Source organism: Adelges cooleyi, unplaced genomic scaffold (assembly GCF_023614345.1).
Source record: "Adelges cooleyi isolate 19-005CV unplaced genomic scaffold, UGA_ACOO_1.1 ACOO_flye_CR_arks_rails_tigmint_CR_PRNA_30, whole genome shotgun sequence".
Lineage (NCBI taxonomy): Eukaryota > Metazoa > Arthropoda > Insecta > Hemiptera > Adelgidae > Adelges > Adelges cooleyi.
Window position 1 is genome coordinate 5,737,390 of NW_026095971.1, and position 13,284 is coordinate 5,750,673.

General features: G+C 30.0%; 2 protein-coding genes across 2 annotated transcripts; both read left to right on the forward strand.

Annotated features, from left to right (window-relative positions):
• Positions 1-1,569: 1,569 nt before the first annotated feature.
• Positions 1,570-4,551, forward strand: LOC126839338 (uncharacterized). The gene is made up of 3 exons (XM_050574617.1): positions 1,570-2,158; positions 2,665-2,897; positions 4,319-4,551. The coding sequence occupies exons 1-3, from the start codon at positions 1,570-1,572 to the stop codon at positions 4,358-4,360; spliced, it is 864 nt and encodes a 287-aa protein (XP_050430574.1). The 3' UTR covers positions 4,361-4,551.
• A 3,268-nt stretch (positions 4,552-7,819) lies between these two features.
• LOC126838555 (uncharacterized) lies at positions 7,820-9,480 on the forward strand. The gene is made up of 2 exons (XM_050573060.1): positions 7,820-8,794; positions 8,861-9,480. The coding sequence occupies exons 1-2, from the start codon at positions 7,897-7,899 to the stop codon at positions 9,424-9,426; spliced, it is 1,464 nt and encodes a 487-aa protein (XP_050429017.1). The 5' UTR covers positions 7,820-7,896; the 3' UTR covers positions 9,427-9,480.
• Positions 9,481-13,284: the final 3,804 nt, after the last annotated feature.

The following is a 13,284-nucleotide window of genomic DNA, read 5'->3' on the forward strand; positions in this document are numbered from 1 at the left end:
TATTATTTTTTTTTATACCCAAAACTAAAATTATATTTTTGTATGGTCGTCCGTATGCAGACTATTTACTATTCAGTCGCCAGATTCCAATAAAAATTATGTACCTACCTACTTTTATAAAATAAAAAAAATAAATATGTTATTTGTATAATTTTATAAGGGGTTATGATATTTACCGACTTTTTGTCCGAATGTGCCGACTGTGTATACTTGAGTTTTCCGAGTGGGGGGGGGGGGTGTCAAACCCCCCCACACACCCCTCTAAGTCCGGCCCTGGTTAAATCTTACGTACTATATGTTTCAAACTATATTATTTGGTTATAGCTTGTAACTATAAAATGTATGGTAACTTACAACACATTACATTCCATACATTTTAGATCCTTTTGATAGCATTGGATCTAACGAATAAAATTCGAGCTAGTATAATGGGTCAAGTGTTGGTAAGCATAATAGTAGTATAACATATAGTTGGGGGGGGGCGGAGGGAGCAGAGATAACTAGTGATTTAGGTGTCTGTTTACAGGCTGTACCTATCAGTAGAACTGTTTGACATTTGACAATGAAATACTGTTTCTAAAATGATTACATGGATTTTGGAATTTCGGCCTGAAAGTTCCTTTTTATCCACTTTTTAAGACTTCTCACCTGTCATTAAACAGTTTTTATTACTATTGCTAATTTACATGCACGGGTAAATATTGTTTACACAGAAAATAATAGCAATAGAATAAAACAGTTAACCTAGGTATCAAGTTGTAATACAGTTTATTTTCATAACAAAAATAATATTGATGTGTTTAAATATCATATAGTTATATAATCGTTATATTATTGTAATAATGTATAACATTTAGATGACAACAAACAAACAATTTCAAGATTAGAGTTAATTTTTTGAAACAGTTACTCATCTTTAATACAATACAAGGTGTACAGTAGATAATAATTTGAGTGAAATACTTTTGTGGATGGGATAATTGCCCGACATAAAATGTTAACCTAAATAATGAAAAATGTTGAAAAAGTGATGATAACAATTTAAAACAAGGAAAAGCAATTTAATAAACAAGCATAATGTGTCATGTGAGATTGTCGAGAAACTAGACCTGAAATAAAAAAAATTTGATAATTATAATTTGTTCACAATATGAGTGTTTTTAAGTGCACAAAACAAAAATGGTAATATGTACCACAGTTACTTTTCGGTGTGGCTGAATCAAGTACGAACGCATATTGTTTAAATTAAACTAGCGACGATTCGTATAAAATAATTTGAAAAAAAAACAAACGAGTATGACAATAATTGTATTTTTGTCAGGATGTTATTAAATAATTGTACACACGATGGTCGTTACGGTCGTTGAGCTATATAGGTTATATAGAGTATATTGCACGTGTTTAAACTTGATAAAACGATTACGACGATAATTAACAACGTAACAGGACCGTGTAAGTGTCAGTTGGCCGGGTGACCGACATGATCATCTTATTTAATTGGTTGCATTTCAGTAGGTGTACAAGTTTCTTGGGTTTCTTAGTTGTGTGCTGCAGTCAGAGCAAAATATAATGGTGTGGTTGACAGCGGTTGCGTTGGCCGCGGCCGTAGTGACTTGCAGTAGTTTTGACAGCGATTCGTACGACTACAGGAGCAACATTACTTGGATCAGACTGTGCACGATAACTAGCAACGGTAGTGTCAACGCTCATGTGAAAATGCCTTGTGGCATTCTGGTCGAGGGCGACAAGAACTCAGGATTGCAAAAAGTCCTCACGACCATTAGTGTTAACCCCTTGCAAGTGCACCCCGAGGCGACCGACCCAAAACGCCCGGCGACAACTACACAATTACCGGACCGCATCAATTACACAGAAACTAATACGAGTCGAGTGGACTTGAATGTCGAAGAAGATCCAGAAGCTGACGACGAACGGACTGACAGCGACGAAAACGACTTGACCATCGAAAGTGTAGATGATGATGACGACGAACAACAAGATGAACCGGTCGTTGTAGACCAGAAGGTGCTCTATACTGGTAACCAGACAGAAGATGACGATGCCGTCGTGTTGGTAGAACAACATCAACGTGGTACGGCGGCCACTGCCATTTTTGAATACTTGCGTTCTGCTCGTGCTCTATTCTTCAACAGGATACGTAAGTAACACTTTTTAATAATACGGATTAAACATTTTTAAAAACAAACTAGCATGGTGTGTTAGGTTAGCAGTAAGATTTTAACTGTAGGTTATGCCAAGGCAGTAATGGTGTAAGGAACTAATGGTCATTACATGGGAATTTTTACAATTCAATGATATTAATACAATAATTGGTTCATAAAACAAATTAAAAGTAGTGGATTTTGTTACAGAGCATATAGGTAGGTATTGCAGCTGTGTCCAAAAACGGTTGAAGAATTGTCTGTTAACATTTAGAAATATTTACGATTTGGCAATCCCGCCCATAAATTTTTGGGCCATTGGCCAGAGCTGTGTAAAATTAATGAAAACTTTTTCGGTATCACGTTAATTTTTTGTGTAGCTTGTTATTAATTACTATGCTGTATATTTGATAAAATTATACTTTTTAATGGATAAAAAGTAATTGTTTTTTACAGCTACACTGCTCGCATTAATAATATATTGGTAAATACTGTGTTGCAGAACGGGTACTAAAGCAATTGGAGTTTATTTTCTTCAACAGCGGTGGGTTTAGTAACTCCGGACGCCGTAATCGCCGCAATGCTATACGAAAGACGTTGTTTAATATGCAAAGAATCCAAGAGCGAGCAAAAAAAAATTCTGCCTCTTCAATGATTACACAACCGTCGTTTGAAAGGTCACTAATGACTATGTCGTTTCTTATGTTTGGCGTATTTGTCATTCAGGTGATACAGGTAAATCCTTGTTATGGAAATTTTAGATGGTTTAAGAAGATAGGTTTTCAATTCCCAGCAGTCCGAGAAGAGATAAAATAACTTAAATTAGAAAAAAAAAACACTTGAGACAGTAAAATACGTTGTTTGTAATTTTATTTCAACCGCGACCGTACTCAGGTGCTTTACACCACCAAACACTAAATTGATTTTAGACAAACTACGTCTTGGTCTGACAATTTTCATAGGATTTTTTTGTTAAGGGAAAACCAATAAAATAAAGGGAAAATTACCTACACCTTACCGCATTACATTTCCTGGTTACATGTGTGAATGAATCAACAGTCATAAAAAAAATACCATTTACAAATACGCATCGAAGCGTTTTGTTTAAGAGTGATGTCATAACACTCGGCTATACTGCCCTACTAGTGGAACAAGCAGTATCTCCAATAATTGAACTGTCGGGAAAATGAGTTTTTCGATTTCTTCATTTTTCACCATGAAATTATTATTTTTACTCACTTTTTTTTTGCATTAATTATTATTATTATTAACTATTAGCCATAGGCATCCTTAATATTTTGAAAGATTTTTTTGATACTTAGTTTATTATTTTCGCTTTTTTTTCATTTTTAAGGATATACTTCATTTCTTTCTAGTATTATTGTGTATTAAAAACAAAATGCAGTATATCCATAAAGATATTTTTTAATATAATAATATTAGTAGAATTATAAACACATAATGGTTATAGTTAGTACCAAGGTATCTGATAAATCTCAATAAATGTTTTGGTACACATTGTCGTGTCTGACTAGTACCATGACCATTTATAGATAAAAGATAGTGTACATACTGCAAAGCCGTTTTAGCTAAGATTACTTGGTAAATATGCAGTATATGCATTGAGAAATTTGGTTACTAATAAAATAAGCAGTATCTCCATTGTGTATACTGCATTATTCCCTAGGACATGCTACATAAATGTACATACTGTGTTTTCCCCTAGTATTTGACAATATTTTGGTCGATGCGACATTTTATAATGCATTTTAAAGGCATTTTTAATGGAGATACGGTGTTTTTCCCAAGTAAAAAAAAACGCAGAACTATTCGATTACACCGAATATAAAATAATCTCAATTTTGAAAATTTGGCATTTACTGCTTCTTTTACTAGGAGGGCAGTATACCAAGTAATTCCTACAATCCTATAACTACACCGACTTCACTATGCTCTGCAGTCTGCACCCACTATGATCAGGCTTACTGATGACCCTACTGATGTCTTACTGACTGATATTATCTTAAGTATAAATCTAACGATTTGTATTAAATACTTCATATTTTTAAACACATTTTAGTGAGACCAAAACAATGTCATAGGATAGTCAATAATATGCAATGTTTTAATGTAATAATGTTATGGTGTATAATTAGAGACTTATGAAGACATTTAACAGATCCGGGACTGCGCAGTAATGGGATGTCACTACCGGTAATAATTTACCTACATAACTATAAGCCATAGTGTATTAAGCAGCATGGATTGAAACGAACACACAGTCAAGTACCAAACTGTAACATCTGAAGAGTTTTGTAGCTACCCAATTTGTGTAGTTATGTTAGAACAGTTGTCTTATCCTAACAAAAAACAATAATTTATTCTTAATATATTGGTCATATTTATATTGTTAACGATTTTATAAACGGTTTTTTGTAATTTTATGATTCGTTGAACGTTTTTATTGGCTAATTTTTGTTTTGTATTATATTTGAAATTAACTAGCACATTTTCTGTAATAAAGTTGCAAATTCTGACTAAAGAACTTTTTTGTTAGATAACAAAATTTGATATGTGATATTCTGCTTATTTAAAATTATTGTGTAGATATATAGTTATTACATTGAAAACAAATTTCGTGGGATTTTGGAATGTGGAAGCATGATAATGTTTTTATGATTTGTTATACATAAATAAATCTGGTAAACGAGTAAATTAATGTTTTATATTTATCATAATTCATATACAAGCTGTCCGGACCCGGCGTTGCCCGAGATTTAGTTTGCCAGGGCTGAGTAAAATAATTCCCATTCCCCATTCCCACCACCCCCTTCATCCCCATCCCTCATCTCTAGTCTCTAAACTCTCTTTTATGAAGATACTTAAATATCATAATTTTTTTAAATTTTAATGTTTTTTTACAATACGAACATTTGAATATGATTTCTTATGCAAATAAAAGTGGGTATTGAGATTTAGAACAATTCCTACATAACGTTTGGAAATTGGTGTAGTAAGAATGCTCTTTAATTCTTTTGTATCCCTCTACAATGAATGGTATTATATTTTAACCAGTGATAAATTGTGGTTGGTTCGAGATATTAATCATTTTATAGCCGGTACGGTAAACTTTTTGGTTGAGACATTTTGTTTCATTCGTCTTGGAAATATCAAGTACTTACTGGAACTCTACTCTTGGTATACAAGCAAAATTATTGTAGTGGTGGTACACGAAGGAAGTTTTCGAGGAGTTTACTGTAAGAGGGAATTTATTGTTAGGAATTTACTTTGACAATAAAAGTTGAAATTCGATAAAAGCTCAGATACTCCTCTTTTTATCTTAAATGATATATATTTTAATACTATTATATATATTTTTTTAATTTCTTTAGTACTTAATTATATAGAAAATCAACCGATGGGAAAGTTTTCAGATAATTGAACACCTATATAATCTAAAAAAAATTATTTTTTTGGTGTATTATTTCCAATATGTGTTACCTATAGTTACACTTTAGTTAACCTATAACATTATATAAAGTACCTTCTCAATCAGAACTAAGTAATACAAACAGTATTATAATATGTTATTAATTTTAAACTGTGGAAAGTGTAAACTATAATATTAAGTTTAGCTATGCAGTCATCAATGATTACAGACAAAATACTCACTTCGGTATTATTACTGTTTATGTAGTGTAAATTTACCCTGACGTCTCAAGAGTTTTGTGAAAATAAATTCGATAGTGGAACCCGTATTGCGTTTTTAAAAATATGAATTTTTATAAAAGATAATAAATAAAACTAAAGATCTAAATTCTCTATAATTTTTGTAGTTTTATAATATTCTAGTTCTAGTAGAATTTTCGACAAACGCAAAACTGAATAATGAAGAATAAACCATAGTTTATGTATTCTAATTATGGAATACAATCAGTGCTTAACATATTTTTACTACACAATGTCACATTTAAACTTTTAGTTTGACCTATTTACAATATAAAACAAATATATATTAACTAGAAACTCACCCACTAGCCTCCCCTTTGCCCTCTTTTCCCTCTATTGACAAAAATGGCTCTAATTAGCTATAATTATATTGTGGGCTTCAAAAAACCTTTTGTTCAATTTTCGCAGTGGTAACAAACAAACCATTCGTATTTTTTTTAAACAATAATTAGTAATAATATATAGATATATGTAGCATAATAGAACAGGAATATTAATTTATATATGTACTTTTCTTATACGCAGTTAGTTGCGGTAACCAAGTTCAAGTATTTTTTTTTGTAAATTTTTGGGCGTGTACGAAATTTAATCAAGACTAAAAATTCTGCTGGGCTGAATGCCAAAAAGGTTTTCCAGCAAAGTTGTTCGTGCGTTAAAACCTTAAATATCGGTATTAGATCAGAAGTGACCCTTCATAATATAGTCCTATTTCGTTAGGGGAAAACGATCGACCCGAGGCATAAATTACATAGAGTTAAAATCGTCTGTAGAAATAAACGAGTTTTGTAAGTTTATTAAGACACTTTTTTATGCATTTTTAAGACAGGTATAGTTTGACAAAGAAATAATTATAATTTATTTTAGAATTATGTACATTTAAGCTGTACAAGACAACAACAGTACAACCAAACAGTGACGCCAAACAACAGTACAAAACGATTTTTTTATCTATACATACGTAATAATATATGTGCGAACATAATACTCGACGACGAAGCTTTATTTGAGTAATATATTGTTGTTGGAACCACATTTTTTATTTTACTGTTAGTGAAACTGAAAGTTCAAATTTTTCAATTTTCAAGAACACTGAATTGGAGTTCTTATTTATAAACTATTATAATTAGTAATACAGGGTGAGCCAGGTGAGCCAATAATAGCTTTAAACCAGGTACATTACATTAAAAGGTACATCGTATGTTTGTATTTTATCATTGACGTGGAACTGAGAAAGTATTGACTATTGGTCTTAAAATGATATGTTGGTTTTTTACTTCTGGAGACAATTACCATTTCCTAGCTTTGCTCAAGTAACAAAGTTATCTCTATCGGTTAGGTTAGGTTTCAACGATCTTGAATCACCGTATGTTATTATACTGGTATAACATACGGTAATAACATAAGGTAGTAAATTACAACAGGTACTATATTATAATGGGGTTATAATTAATGTCGGAATGCAATAATAATGTTAAGTCTGACCTATAGCCATCGAATATTCCAGATAAACGACACAATCGGAAAGAAGTTGTTGTATTATTTGATTGAAAACTCATTAATTTGTGCAATGACGTACATTCGTATTTTGGTTTTTGTGTAATACAACATAAATATTTAGAAAAAAACTAAATAATAAATTACAGTTCCTGATAACTGTAATGTATTATAAATGTAGTTATGACTACAAATTGGTTATATAATAATTTCTGTAGGTAAGTTATAGGTGTGTTTCTAATTTACAGATTTTGTGCTATTATAGTTATTTAATGTTTCGCACATGTGTTTAAAAAGATCCACAAGCAAATACAATTGTGTTATTGACTTACCATATTCACCATAAGGAGGTAAAAAAACCAACATATTTTTAAATTGTTGTTTACTTTTTGACGTATGCCACTTTTGAAACATATGTGGGATTTGCTAACCTATAGTTGTATGAAACTTAAACACAATTACAATCATTTGTACGTTAACCACAAGAGTATATTATTTCAAATCCGGTTAAATGTTTTTTCGCCAAATGTTTATGTTTAAGTCTATAACACTTTTTTACTTGATTCTGAATCAAGTATTCAGTGGACAGCTATCAAAAGAAAAATATCTCTCAAAATTATCACAATATAATATGTATGGTCGTTTACTGAAATTGGATACGGGATATAGAGTTAATAATGAAGAATATCATTTCACTGGAGCGGACCAAACGGTAATGGATATGCACAAACGATTAAACTGCTGTTATATGTACAGAATTCAACACCACTTACATCTTTTGAAACCACTGTTGGAAGGTGAAGGCAAGTCGGAAATAAAGTTAAATACGGTAATACGCAGTTTGTCTCTTCGTGACGAAGTTCGTATAATGTTAAGGACAACGTTTAATTATGGTCACTGTTTATTGACAAATGCATTATGGTTAATGTATACGTTTGCGGAGTACATTTATTCGATTGATGTAAAAGATATCAACGATCGGATTACTTATGTACTTGAAGCTCACGAATACGTGCACGTTCGCCTTGAGCCCTGTTGTAAAGTAAAGTGTGATCCGGCAAATGATTTTAATGACGAAAACGAAAACAAGTGGAATGCCGATTTAAAATCAATTGATAATGTTCAACATAATTTTACACTTTTAGAGGATAATAGGGATTCAATACATACACAAGTCCTTAACCATTTATTAATATCGAATTTTAATAAACATGATTTAAATCTTTCTCTTGAAATGTTGCTCTTTAAGGGAGTGGCGGACAACTCGTCAATTCTTAAACATTTCTTGGAAGTTTTTGGACATATTAACGATTCAGAGTCGTTATCAAATAAATTGCTCGAGGACTACTCAAAAACTAAAAATAATGCTTTGTTGGGCGAATGGATTCAATACATTGGAAATATACAGAGTAAAACTATTAATCTTTTAAAAATTGTAATGTTAAACATTATTTTGAAACATTTATCGTATATAGATAATATGATTTCGTCAGAATCCACGGACAATAAAACGAAATGGTCTGGGAAAATAATACCTACGGTTTTTGCATATGTTTTTAACTATAAAATGTCAACGTATTTGTTTAAATTCAAACGGCTTCTCAGAATAAAAGAAAACAGTTTAGAAAAGGTTTTTAAAATTTTTAAAAAGACCAACTTAAAACGCACTACTAAAAATATAATTACAAAAAACATTAATACTGTAAAGGAAACACTTAAACATATCATCCCAAATTTCTATGATTGTGAAATCGACTTTTCAACCAAGTTTGATGACAGTTTTGCAATAAGTTCCATTAAAATTATAAAAGACTTTGTAGCGGCTAATGATTTAACCGAGAAAAGAGTTACTTTTTATTTTAACAATAATTTGTTAATGAAAGATAGTATTTTGACTGCTTCAGTGTTTATACAATATACCAGAAAAGTTTTCAGTACAATAAACTTAAACATGGTTAATTCATTTAATGCTTTTTCAGCCAACGCTGGACATAATTTAGTTGACCATTTATTGTATAAACACATTAGTAACGAAAAATAGACATAAAGATTATTGCATCGTTTTAAATAAAATCTAATGAAAATCATGTTTATTGTTTTAATAATATTATGTAACTAATATGTATTAATATATAACATATTTATCGATAAAAACATGTTGTGTGGTTATTTCTTGTATCTGTAAAAATGTTAACAATAATCGTAATTTCCACACATAACAACAAAATAATGGTGTTGGGCTAAGAAAAAAAGCGTAGAGCTCACATCCCTAATAACCGTGAATATTATACCACAGATTATCTAATCTCATGAATACTTATGAATTATGTTTTATCTAGTCTGTGATTATATATGGAGCAAGGTCCCAGTCAAGTAAACTAAATTACCAGTTTTACATGGCTATTTTTTTTCGGTATAACACTATTTGTTGTCAATGGATTTATTATTTAGATTCCATTATTCTATTTACTTAGTTCCCATTTTATATCACTCTTTGGTATATGTTAAAACAAAACTTTAATTTTGTTTTAAAGGTCTTCTACTTCGATATTTATATTTTTACTTAGCTAACAAAGTATTTTTGTTGCTATATTTTGTTTCGAGCTTTAAGGTGCCTCTACATCTGCGTAGCTTTGGTAAAAAATAATATTCTATATATAATATTCTCATTCTAATTTTAACCATACTCTAGTCTTTTAAACGGGTAATCCGATAGGTAACAATCATTTTAAAGGGAAATATCTATTTTTTAATATTTGCTTGATGTATCGATTGAATTATATTTTTATTTTTCGTTTTTAATATTATTGTAAACTTTATTTTAAAAAACTTAAAAAATGAATATTTTTTTACACATAAATGAAGAGTGGAATCAAAAAAGGCTGTAAGTGCTAATCGACGAGGAAATGTCTGCCTCATTGCATTACATTGGCGTTGGAACATACATCCTTTTTGGCTGAAAAAATAATTTTTGGAAATAAATGGCACTTAAAGCCTTTTTTGATTCCACTCTTCATTGTGAAAAAAAATGTGTAAAAAAATATAACCCCTCTTTTAAGGTGAGCTTTTTGCACTGAATAACAGGGAATAATTAATTTTTATTTTTATGTCATTACTTTTTTACTTAACTGTCGAAATCTTCAATTTTTTACATATCGAAAAAATGAAAACGGGGGGCTTATTTGGGGGTTTCCCAGATGTTCAATCACCTATTACTTACCTTTCATGCTGGAACACCCTGTATATGTTATCTTCTAAAAACTCCGGCAACCGATATCACTGTGAAATGGTTAAAATGTTTTTTTTACTTACTTGCTTTCTTAAGTCACCCGTCACTTGGGAATACATAAGGGTATCCGAGAATTTTAAACGCGTTGAATTTTGGGCTGTCTATATTTTATATTGTAAGAAATAGATATTGGGACCTAAATGTCAAGCAAAATGAGACGTTAGGGTTTTTGAGGTGTTGGAGAGCGGTGGACATATTGTGGTTTTGTACAAACATAGACGTTATCAATTTAGTCCTAGTAATAAAATATCATCATTCAGATATCATATTAAATAGAGAAAATTAATTTAAAAAAAATTTTGTAAGCTATACAATTCTCAAAAGTCTTAAAAATGTACAATAAAAGTCTTAGCATTTAATGGAATGCCATTATTTTAGAATACAATTTACAAGTACAAGTATAATTTTTACTAGTTATTTAGATATAATAAATGAAAAAAGGTAATCAATTATTTTAGTTGAAACTATAATATTATAAGCAGTGAGTAATCTTACACAGGGCCGGTGCTAAGAAATATGCAAGGGGGGGGGGGGTGTCAAAATAAAGATGCCGACTTTAAAATTTTAATTACCGACTAAAATATTTGGGTACTCTCGTAAATATTTTATGACATTTTACATCACAAGTCACAATTTTTTGCTAAAATTAATGGGAATTAATAATTGTTGAAAATTATTTAATTTTATTTTTTAAGTATTAATTTATACAAACAAATTTAGATAGTACAAGTAAAAAAACCATCAAAAGTTAAACTATATTACGGTGTTTTTTTTAATGTGGACTATTTCTTTGTTATTTCTTCCAAATCAATTACATCGAGAATATCTCTGGTGGAGTTTAAAATCATGAGGGTCATTTTTTATTATTTTTAAAAGAATAAAAAGAAAAATAATAATGATGTGATATTGTTATAAATTGTGACTAGATTTTTTTGATTTTTAAAATGTTTTTCGGAGCATAGAACTATTTTAGGCAGCTAACAAATTTATCTATTATTAAATTTTTAGATCTCAGTCACCAATACTAAAACAGTTTGAGCCCTACTTTAAAAGCATTATTTTAAAAATGTTTGAATTTATTTAACATAATTATAACGTATTGCAGTTGAAACTGCAATTTAACCGAGATAACGACGGCCACTGTTTTTTTGGACAACCTAAGAAATAGGAGGAAATGTAATATCTTTTCAAAGTCGATCGGATTGATGAAAATAAAAATATATACTTATAGATGGATAGAATGTTTGCTTACAATAGACCAATAGGTCCCATGACCGAACATAGTTTGATATAATATACACCACAGTTATTATAATCAAATAATAATACTTCTGCTAAAATCGGGAATAACCGAAAATGTATTATTTTTTTTTATACCCAAAACTAAAATTATATTTTTGTATGGTCGTCCGTATGCAGACTATTTACTATTCAGTCGCCAGATTTCAATAAAAATTATGTACCTACCTACTTTTATAAAATAAAAAAATAAATATATTATTTGTATAATTTTATGGGGGTTATGATATTTACCGACTTTTTGTCCGAATGTGCCGACTGTGTATACTTGAGTTTTCCGACCCCCTAAATAAAAATTCAAAATTCAAATGCTAAAATATTTTTTTATTTTTTGTCTACAAATGTATGTAATTAAAAACATATGGTGCCATTTAAAAAAAACTAAAATCCCCCTTTTTGGCCTTTAAGGATGAGTGATATAAATTTTCAAAATACTGAAAAATATAGTACAATGTGTACCAAAAATCTTGGAAAAAAATATTGTTCAAAATATTAATATATTCCAAGAAAATGAGTGTCTTATCCTTAATGAATCACCCTGTATATATATATATATATATATATATATACGTGTCCATCTATGCTCACCCACGCTTGATTATTGTATTTATTAAATAAAAAGAGACGTTAAATTAAAACTAATCAAGTAAAGAGCTATTTTATTCTTGTGTGAAATACGCAAGAACAAACTTTGCCAAATTATAACGATGACATCATCATAGCATGATTGTGAAATGAGCATATAATACAAAATAAGGCTTTTACTCGATATGCTGTTGCATAAATAAGTTGTCAGGTAAGAGAATTTAAAACCCAAACGGTCTTCATTCGATTTAATTCAAGTATCGATTACAATCATGTTGATGGTTTTATCTCTTTCTTATTTGATACAAAAAGCTTTTAGACTTTACTTGACATTAGCAGCTTATCGGTTACCTCCGTTGATTTGTATTAGATACTTTTTTTTATTGTACCTACAGCATATGTTCAAAATCGTAAAATCTTTATACGATTTGCAATAGTTGAATTAATGGTTGTTTCTTAGTCTTTATATTTTTGTTACAGCCATTCAAATTATGTGAATTTGATCAACAATGTCATCAGCCATTTCATACTTTTACACAATTTTCTTTTATTAAATGTAAATTGGCTAGCACATTGCTACTAAATAGTTCCATTGAACCGTGCGAATAGTATGTTTTAAAATTTTCTTTCTCACGAATTAATTAGCTTCAACGCTACAAAATAAAATATATTATAAAATAAGTTATTAGTTTTGTTTTTAATGTAATCTTATAAAAAATTGTATAT

What these genes read in the sequence shown, in the direction of transcription:
- LOC126839338 (XM_050574617.1), top strand. Translation starts at nt 1,570, where the DNA reads ATGGTGTGGTTGACAGCGGTTGCGTTGGCCGCGGCCGTAGTGACTTGC. An exon ending in TCTATTCTTCAACAGGATAC is followed by an intron (nt 2,159 to 2,664) that starts GTAAGTAACACT and finishes ACTGTGTTGCAG; the next exon opens with AACGGGTACTAAAGCAATTG. An exon ending in TTGTCATTCAGGTGATACAG is followed by an intron (nt 2,898 to 4,318) that starts GTAAATCCTTGT and finishes GTGTATAATTAG; the next exon opens with AGACTTATGAAGACATTTAA.
- LOC126838555 (XM_050573060.1), top strand. Translation starts at nt 7,897, where the DNA reads ATGTTTTTTCGCCAAATGTTTATGTTTAAGTCTATAACACTTTTTTAC. An exon ending in ATACATTGGAAATATACAGA is followed by an intron (nt 8,795 to 8,860) that starts GTAAAACTATTA and finishes TATCGTATATAG; the next exon opens with ATAATATGATTTCGTCAGAA.